At 42.1% G+C, this 10000-nt stretch overlaps 1 protein-coding gene across 1 annotated transcript in view; it reads right to left on the minus strand.

Annotated features, from left to right (window-relative positions):
• Positions 1 to 10000, minus strand: part of LOC139916409 (uncharacterized) — a 100375-nt gene that overhangs the window by 69819 nt on the left and 20556 nt on the right. Inside the window, exons 4-7 of the mRNA XM_078291541.1 lie at positions 9174 to 9297; positions 6659 to 6826; positions 6284 to 6352; positions 6041 to 6142 (exon numbers count right to left, since the gene is read on the minus strand). Of these exons, the coding sequence (XP_078147667.1) occupies positions 6041 to 6142; positions 6284 to 6352; positions 6659 to 6826; positions 9174 to 9297 (463 nt within the window). The remainder of the gene's footprint in view (positions 1 to 6040; positions 6143 to 6283; positions 6353 to 6658; positions 6827 to 9173; positions 9298 to 10000) is intronic.

Consider the following 10000-nt stretch of genomic DNA (forward strand, 5'->3'; position numbering starts at 1 on the left):
CCACCGCACACTGTTCATCCCAAAATGGTGTGTTCAGATAGACACACACACACACAATGAGACACTTTCTCCTGCTATCTGTGGAATACTACAATGATGTAAAGTGCCCCCCCCAAACATAACAAACCCTCTCTCAAAACAGTTTGTTATTTTTGTCTCTGATTTCTCTCATTTTGACTCGTAAAATGTACCCTGCTCTTCCGTCCCACCATTTCAACATGCTTGATCTTCTGTGTGTGTGTGTCTATGTGTGTGTGTGTGTGTGTGTGTGTGTGTGAGTGTGTGAGTGTGTGTGTGTTGCTGAAGCATGACATTTCAATTGTGCGTCCAATCAAATTGGCAGAGAGGCAGTGAGGGGGCTGGGGGGGGGGGGGTGGTGACGGGGTGTTCTGAGGGTTGCCGACCAACCGTTACCATGGTGAACCACTTCTGTCAAAACCACCAAGGTCACAACTGCTGACCTGCAGAGTTGTGGGACTCCTGAATAGCATACTGTATATGGGCATGACTTCTTTTCTTTCTTTCTTTTCTCCTGCCGTTCCTCCTTTCTTTCTTCCTTCATCTGTTTTTTCTCTCCGTCTCTCCTTTCTTTCTTTCTGTGAACTAGCGGTTTTCATGTTTTCTTTTTTTCTCCTTTCTGTCCGTTTCTCTTTCCCTCTGTGCATAACCAGCTTTCATTCATTTGGCCTTTCTCTCTTTCTTTCATATTTAAGATTGACTAATTGCGCCATTATGAGACCATAGTGTTGCTGAATCCATTATGCATAGCCTGTGCTGGGAGTGAGTGTGAATGCGGCCTGTTTTGAGTCATTATAATTCAGTTTGCTAACACACAGCCATTGTGCTGGTGCGGGGTTAGGGGAGATGGCGTGATAAAATATTGAGGGCGAGCAAGGCAGCTGCAGATGCTAGCTGTCATGTGTGAGCGAATGAATGTTATGACAAGCATGTTTAAACATTCATGCGGGGAGGAGAGTTTAGGAGGGCTTTTCATTAACACCAATATGTCTTCGTCTCCCTGGTGCAGACACTGCTGGCGGAAGCATGACAACAAGAGGGAGGAGAGGAATTAACATCTCGAGAGGAAACTGTCACAGACACACATAGAGAGAGCTAGAAACACTCAGGCCTGCGCGCGAGCACACACACACACTCACTCACACAAACATACACATTTTATACTGGCTGAGTACACTGCAATACCCTACATCTAACACGGAAAGTGCTAAACGACATTGACACTCTACTTTGAAACTCTAACAGAAAGCAAAACAACTTTCTACCGTTTACCAGAATAACTAAAAGTGTAACATCGTGTGCGGAGTTGATTGATCAAATGGCTCGCAGTAGAACTGAGCGACACGTTCAGCCAGGCACAAACAGGAGTGCAACGGGTTCTCAATTTCAGCCCTACACATCAACCACAACGATGACATAATAGAAAAGATTTTTTTTGAAAAGAAAAATAAGGATGTGGGAGGTTTCTAACCCAAACTTACATCACCCACAGCACTGATAGCACGTCAGGAGATTTAACCTGGTAGCAACAGCGCAATCTCTTGACAATTTCTGGAGACTAGAGTGAAGAAAAGCTATTTGTGGCATGTTGGGAGCAACGACCAGTCTCTTTACATAACCTTGACGAAGCTAGTTGAAGAGAGACTTGAAAAGGTAGGAGTTCACATAACAGTGCTTAGGTAAGAGGCTGAACATTGTGTCCATGTGCAAAATGTCCAAATTCTTCTCTGCTCTTACCTAAGGCTTATCTAAGCTCTCTTAAAATGTATTGTGATGAAAAGCGGATGACAAATTATCATTTTATTATTGTGGCATATTAGTAGGTAGGAGGTATACACAGCTTTCCCTCACAAACAAACTCCATCAATAGGCTTTTATGCTGTGGCACACAACATAAAAATCAAGCAAAAAAAAAATACTATTACATTTGAATCAACTGGGATACAATCAATAGTTGTTAAGTCGATGATCTCATGAAGTCGAATCAAGGCAAAAGAGGAAAAAGGAGCATCAAGTATTCTCAACATAAGTGGCTTTGACTTGCAAAATGTGTTTGCATAACATGAGCTTTAGTTAATGTCATAAATGGCTTTAAATGCTGCAAGGTGCATTAAAAAATGCACAGTCATCTGTTTCCCCTACACCTTGATGCTAACATTTTGAATTAATCTAGTTTTCACTGGTCAGGCAATTCCATTTTGATATTCAAATTTGGTGTGTGTGTGTGTGTGTGTGTGTGTGTGTGCAACCGCGCGTCCGTGCGAGGCTGATCTAATCCGTCTTAAATCAGTTAATAAGCCAAGGACACAGAGGAGATGACTCAGCTGATGTGAGCATGAGCTAATATTAGCATCTCACCCCCCATTCAAAAGACCTATAGTTAGCATACTAGCATCCAATGTTTGGTCTTCCTATTACAAAAGTGCAGGCTTCAGACGCTAAGCCTCACAGTTTAGCTTACTACACTGAATTCCATTAGCACATTAGCAAAGGTGCCACGACCTAATGCTAATGTTGAGTGGAGGGAAGGTGCTGTGTTTTTTTACTCCATTTAAGGTAGCACTTACATTATTAGCACTTTCTACTAAGTTACCCAAGAAAACCGAGAATAATCAAAATAAATCAATGAAGGGATGGATAGATTGATAAAGTCTCTTTAAGGATGAGCCCTGGCACTATACAATACAACTCTTATCCTCAAGGCAAATCATCCTGACACTATGGTTTTAATTAAAGTTCTCCCACTATCACCCATACAGACCAAGCCAGAGGAGCGGAGGAACCCTACTCTGTCAAAACTAATTCTCATCTACAAACTCCACATGATAAACTGCACGCCTAAATGTTGCAGACACAGGCACACAGGCACACACCGCAGAAGCAAATAGATACAAACTCACACACACACGTACGTGAATAACACACAAACATAGACTGAAGCGCGCACAGAAACTCAAACTGACTATTAATTAAAAGCCAGAGCATGGAGTTGGACTTGGGGTGGGCGGTTTGCAACACCACAAAACTAGGAGACTTCCTGTAAGACATAAATCTATAGTGTTCTCTCTCTGTCTCTCTCTCTCCGTGTCTTTTTCTCTCGCTCTCCCCCTCGCACACGCACAACAAAGACGGTCTTGTCTGGGTGTCTCTCCCTCCCTGCTCCTCCCTTCCCTCTCCTCGCCATTCATTAGAAGCGCAAGAAGCTGTGGTCAGGTTCAAAGGCAATCTGCATTCGCTCTCTTTCAGTCACTCACTCATTCTCTCTCTCTCTGTCTTTTTCTTTCTGGCTCGCTCTCACTTTTTACTCGCTCGCTCATTTTCTCCCTCTACCTCGCTCTCTCTCTCTCTCTCTCTCTCTCTCGCTCTCGCTCTCCAAGTCTCTCTCTCTCCCTCTCTGTTCTCTAAACACTGTCTCTTCCACATGGCCTGGATAATGAGTGGTGAAACTAAACGAGAGGAAACGTGGCTCACTATTAGGAGGGGAACGCTGTCTGAAGGTTTTAAATAAACGGAGAGAACTTGAGGCCAAATTGTATTTCCAAGGACATAAACTAATGGAACAGGCAGACATACTCTGAACAAATATACACTCTGTTTAAACTACCATAATAGTTGTGCAAATATACACGTACTGTGGATCTAAGTGAGGGACAGGCTGGCAGGCAGAAAAAGAAACACACACATGTAAATACATATTTCCTCACATATGCATTCACACAAACACTGTTTACATGCATTCAATACCGCTAATTTCCTTTGGCGTGAAAAGCCTATTACCTCCCATTCAAAAGCAGAACAATAAGGACATGAAAAAAATATGAATGCTTATCTATGTCATTGAAAGCTAATTAGGCAATGTGTTTTCTTAAGTGTCTTTGATATGCTCTCAGGCATAGAAATCCACACCCACACATAAACAGCCCTCCCTGCCTCACTCTATGGGGTTAATGGTCTTATCCAGGCTGATTAACATAACTAATTAGGATCCTTGTTAATGGATAAGTATTATTTATTCAATTAGCGCTCTGTGTGTGTGTATGTATGCGTGTGTGTATATCCCCTTCATCGCTGGCACAGGTTCAAATGAAAATGAAGCAAAGCTAAGCAGGCATAAAGGCAAAGCTGTGCGAGTGCGTGTGTTCAATTCATCATTTATCCATTCCACACACCCAACAGATGCTCACAATCAGGTGCCAAACCCCCCTCCAGCACGCTGTGCCGCAGCTCTTAAATCCCTCATCATCATTAGGCGTCCGTTTAGCATAATTAGCATCGTTAACCAGATGAGCTGAGCCGAGCCAGGCTGTGCCAGTCGGCGCTGCTGACGTATGCCATCCTCCCTGCCCTCTCCAGGCTGCTGAAGAGGGTACTTGTCCCCATCAGGTGGGTTTATGGCACATTTGCATGTCCTCAATGATTGCTGACTGGTAACGCAGCAGCTGATGCTCGCGGTGCAGCCTGACGCCCTGTGCGCAACAGCGTGCAACAGGAGTGATTTCTTTCCTTTTCTGAAGGCAAACAACTTGTAAAGTGACACAGCTATTGCGGTTCTATCAGTTAATGGAGCAACACAGGACTCATTTCACCCACTTATTCATTCATGTTTGCAAATGCAGATGCTGCCTTTTGTTTGTGATGCTTAACATGCGCTTCAAGCCGACAGTAAACATGAAAAAAACAAATCAACAGCACTCCTCTAGTCTTTAGCTCACAAGTGAAAACTCACAAACACACTCCAACACTCACAAATAACCAGAGAGAGAATGAGAGAAAGAGAGCGAGAGAGAGACAGAGAGAGAGAGCGCTACATTTACTGAAATTAAACATTTTCTCATCAGCCTGAGGGTGCAGCAGGCCCACTAATGTATTATTCATCCCCACTTCACAAAGGAACATTAATCAATTATGAAGATATGAGGATCTTAAAGTATAGAGGAGAGAGGAAGAGCGGCCCGCTCGTATTAATATGCGGCCGCAATCGTGAGCCCCCCACCCCCACCCCAACCCCCCCTCGCTCCTCAAATCAATATTTTGCAGATTAATTTGGAGCGGTTGTGGCGAGATGGCAGGATGGAAGGAGGGAGGGGGTGTGGGGGTGGAGGAGAGGAGAGGAGAGCAGAGGGAGAGAGTGTCTGAGGTCTGAATTAAGGTGAAGTGTTTTGTTGGGTTTTTTTTAGAACTCTGTGTGTGTGTGTGTGTGTGTGCATGTACGTGTGTGTGTGTGCATGTGTTTTCCTCTGTATTGTGTGGTAGGTAAACATATGAAGACCAATCAACTGAGGTAACTTTAATATGATAGAAAGATGACAGGAAAATTGTTGTTTTGATGCAGAACATGTACTTTGCATATAAACACACCGGGGGTGTTGCAAAAACACACTGGAAAGATTCAAAAGTTTAAAAGGAGAAAAGACTATTATTTTTATCACTGAGTATATGTAAAATGTATTAGTGATTGAAATATACTAGTAATCAGAGCGTGTTATTGTGTGTGATATTGTAAGTTAGTATTTGACTACATGAGTGTCTTCAGCAAGTGGGTTCTCTTCAATTGGTTTTAAATAAATCCTTCATATTTTCCTTTTCTTTGGCTGAAATTCAATATTTCTCCCGCAATTTCTATTGAAGTCACTTTTGCTTATTCTTTTTGAAGGAGGCAATCTAAGGAAATATCTGTTCCAAGGGCTTCACTATAAATTGGCTAATTCAAATGGAGGTCGTTCAAGCTAGTGAAATGTTTGGACAGCCAAAATAAATTAAAATATTGCCCCCATTCAAAATATGAAACCAGCACCTATTCTGAAACATTTACAGTGTAGTTTGTAACTGAAGGCCTTCATGTTTATATCAAAATGGGAAAAGAAATGAAGGAGCATATTTCAGAGAATTAATTTTCTTACTGCAACCTAGTTTAGTCATTATGCCATATATATATATATATATATATACATATATATGTAACAGACTGGTTTGTAAGTCTGAGTTTTGGATAAATGAAGGATCTACTCACTAATATACTCACCTCAGAATTCAAAATGGCTGCCTTCTCAGCCCACTTTTTAATAGCTTGGGCATGGGCCTCTCTCTCCTCCTCAGACCCTCTCTTCCACTCCTCCTCTCTCCCCTTCTCCTCCTCCACTCTCTTCACCCACTCCTCCTCTCTCTTCCGCTGCTCCTGCCCGCTCCTCTCCTCTGCCTTCCGCCGCTCCCTTTCGTCTCTCTGTCTCCGCTTATCCTCTCTTTGCCTCCGCTCCTCTTCTGCTGCCCTCCATTCCTCCTCTTTCCTCGACACCTCCTCCTGCAGCTCCCTCACTCTCTCATTCAGCTTGGAGAGCTAAAGTTAGACAGAGAAAAAAAAAAAAGAAGAAATGTGCAAGCGGTCACATCTCTGCGCTCTGTGAAACAAATGAGGTACCAGTCACTTAATCTGAAAACTAAATCGGGAACATCAGGAGGCCCGTGGCAAGATGGCATCTTGTGAGACAGCTAAGGAGAAAGGAGGTTAAGGAAAAGAGTATGAATGAGTGTGTGAGCGACTAACTGATTTACCGACAGCAAGTGAGAGCGTGTGTGTCTACATCATCATCTGTTCTACACGCGAAAGTACATGTGTGTGCGTGTGTGAATGGAAGTCTCTGACCTGAGCGCGTGCGTCTGCCCCCTCCTGTTGCAGCAGCTGGATGTGAGCGTGCAGCTGGGTGACGCTGACGTCTTTCTCCGCCGTCGCCTTCATGCCGTCTCTCTGGATCCGCTGCAGACACGACAGCTCGCTCTGCAGGTACGCCAGCTCCTCGCTGCCCCCCAACACCTGCCACAGGGGGTTTGAGGGGCACAGAGGATTTAAAGAGTGAGCGATTTGTTCGAAGGGAGGACGTTATCGCGTTGAAGTCATCGCCTGATTATCTTCGCTCAGTGTTTCAAAAATGCAGTTGATTAGGCTACTGCTTCACACGTCACATATAGATTTTTATGTTCGCTCTATCATTTTGCAATCATCTCATTTCAGAATGAAACTCTTCAGATATGGACTGGACTGTCATATTCTTTAAGAATAGCCTATAGGAAGTCTTAAATTGAGGAACAGCAGTATCTTTTCTGTTTTTATGTTCTCAAGTTATCTATGGTGACGTCAGGCTGACGCAGAAGGGAAACAGGGTCTGGCAGGGGAAATGAACATATGTATACAAAGCATGAACCATTGTTACAAAATCTATTAGTGGTAGGTGCTGTGATAATGGGCTGGGCCTTTGTATGGAAAACGCTGCACTCATATTAGTAATTCACATGTTGCAGTTGCATGGAAACGTCCCACACTGGCAAATTCTAAGGAATTGAGGAAATAAATGCCTTGTTTTCATTGTTGAAGATACACAGTCAGTTTTGAATGGGTTTCATCACTGCTGGATTCTGGCAACTTCCTCAACCCATTAAGATCATGTACATTTTTAATTCACGTAAAAACATGAAAGTTTCCCCACGAGCCTTCACACTGTAATTAGGGCCAAGGACAATGTTTGTGAACATGAGCGATTTTCTCCCGGAGCTAGAAACTAAAGCACTAATAAACCTCATTTTCAAACAGTTATGAATATTAAGAATCTAATCTGTTCACTAATACAGACCCAACTTCCTTAACTCTAAGAAAGAGCATATTTTGAAGCTGAAAATCAGTGATAGTCACCTGTAACAAGACTGTATGTGTATGTGTGTGTGTGTGTGTGTGTGTGTCAGAAGATCTATCCATGCATCTGGATTGCAGACGAACCAGTTAAACAGAAACACAAGAGGAATAAAAAAATATATATATCAACATTTGTTGAAAATATGATTCACAGAACCAACTCGACTTGTTTCTCTAAGGCTCTGTAATCACACAAACCACTACTTAGTGGCAGTGCAAATGAGTCAACTCACAAGCAACATAAACAAACAGTAACCAGCCAACACACACATAAACAACCAACAAGCCTGGGTTTACCACAAGCACCAGTGTGTGTGTGTGTGTGTGTGTGTGTGTGTGTGTGTAATTGTGCATATGTGTGCACATGTGTGTGTATGTGTGTGCTTGCACTTATGTGTGTGTGCGTGCATTACTGCTAGCCTGTGTGTGTTTGTGTGTGCCTTAACGGTAAGCCACAGAAGACAGTAAAACAGCAGTGGGTATAATTTAGTGACACCCTGTAAGGAGGTGTGGGAAGGCCGTAAAAAACTCTCCCTTTTAATCCCGGCCGGCGACGCCATGTTTGTTACCCGGGGCTCTGAGATATGCTGGTAATTCATCACACACGCCCTGGCTTCCTGTTAAACCTGGCTGCACATGGAGCGCTTCTAGCACCGCTGCCAAAGCAATATCGTAAAAAAAAAAAAAAAAGACCTCTCCACCTCACAGACAGGCTTCTAAACAATAACAAGCACACTGAAAAAAGAAGAGAATCACCTTAACAAGTCATTTAATTTCAAAGTCAGTCTTAGAATGTTATTTTTCTTAAAAATATATATTAAAAAAAAAATGTGCCAAAAGGTTGAGATTTTTTTCCCTTGGTTACAATGTAGTTTTACTTATTTCAAGAATTAGTAAGGAAGGTCACTCCAGCTACTTCACGACACTGTCACATGATTCAAGAAAATTCTTGAAATAAGCTGAGGTGCATTAGAAAAAATGTAATTAAATTGTATCCTTAAAACAAGTGAAAAACTGTCAGTGGTGTGAGATAATTCCACTTGTTTCCAAAACAGCTTCCACTGCTTTGAGAACAGAAACAAGTGACAATATCCCAAAATAAGGCTGATAGTTTGTGTAGGATAATATTACTTGATTCAATAACAGTCTGGAGGAATTGTTTGCAGATGAAAGATTTTCAAACAAGTGAAATTATCGTACCCCATGGGCAGACTTTTACACTTGTTTAAAAAAAAAGATTTCAAGACTCAGTACTACACTACATGACTTGATAAGATGGATGTTTTTTTTGCAGTGTGGTTCTGTGGTTTCTGGGTTTGGCAGAAAGCTGTTCATCCTCACAGATATTGGCACTGAGCTACCCCAGATCATAGGAATGACACATATAACTTCTGTTCAAGGGCAGCTCCCTCTTACTGAAGAGTGGAGTTGACTCATGCACGTAAAGTCAAGTAAGACAAGTCAAGTCGATTACCTCTTTGTTTTGCTGCAGGTTCTCTGTGAGCTCCCTCTCCAGACCAGAGATGACCAGGTCTTTGGTGCTCAACTGGATTTTAAGGTCTTCTAACTCAGCCCTCATTTGGACCAACGAACCAGGCCTAGAGTAGAGAGAGAGAGAGAGAGAGAGAGAGAGAGTCACATGTACTATGATCTATGATACTATACAAGTTGTTGATATGTTCACCGATACAAGAATATTTATTGAACTTGGTGAATGAAGTGATTCTGATGAACAGAGAGGAGGGCCTATTCATCATGATGAACTAAATAAATGTTTATGCATAGACATGACATGAATTATCTTAATATTGAATAAGACTAGTATGCATTCTGTACAATTCTACAGGTAAAGGCCACGATATTTACGTCTTTGCACACAACCCAGAAATGTTATACCTGAGAAAACATACATAAAAGCTAATTATAAAATTTAAACCAACTTTATAACTGCCTTCAAAAGTAATGAGGAGTCCACATAAGCTAACACCATGTAACTCATTTGATTGTAAATCCATTCATTTGTTTCCTTCATTTGATACATCATAATATAACATAAAATAATAAACATGCAATCTGTGTACAGCACGTAGTATGTGTAAAATTTAATGTGTGATTCATGAAAAAAATCCCATTCGAAAGCAGCAAAGAGATGCTGATACTGGTGAAATTTGTGCTAGGTGACAGCAACTGAAGCTGATATGCCAGGTTTCACATATGACAAGTCATGTCTAGTGTGTGTGTGTGTGTGTGTGTGCGTGTGCGTGTGCGTGTGTGTGTGTGTGTTTCCCAGCGGTGAAAATA

This window comes from Centroberyx gerrardi, chromosome 22, assembly GCF_048128805.1.
Source record: "Centroberyx gerrardi isolate f3 chromosome 22, fCenGer3.hap1.cur.20231027, whole genome shotgun sequence".
Lineage (NCBI taxonomy): Eukaryota > Metazoa > Chordata > Actinopteri > Beryciformes > Berycidae > Centroberyx > Centroberyx gerrardi.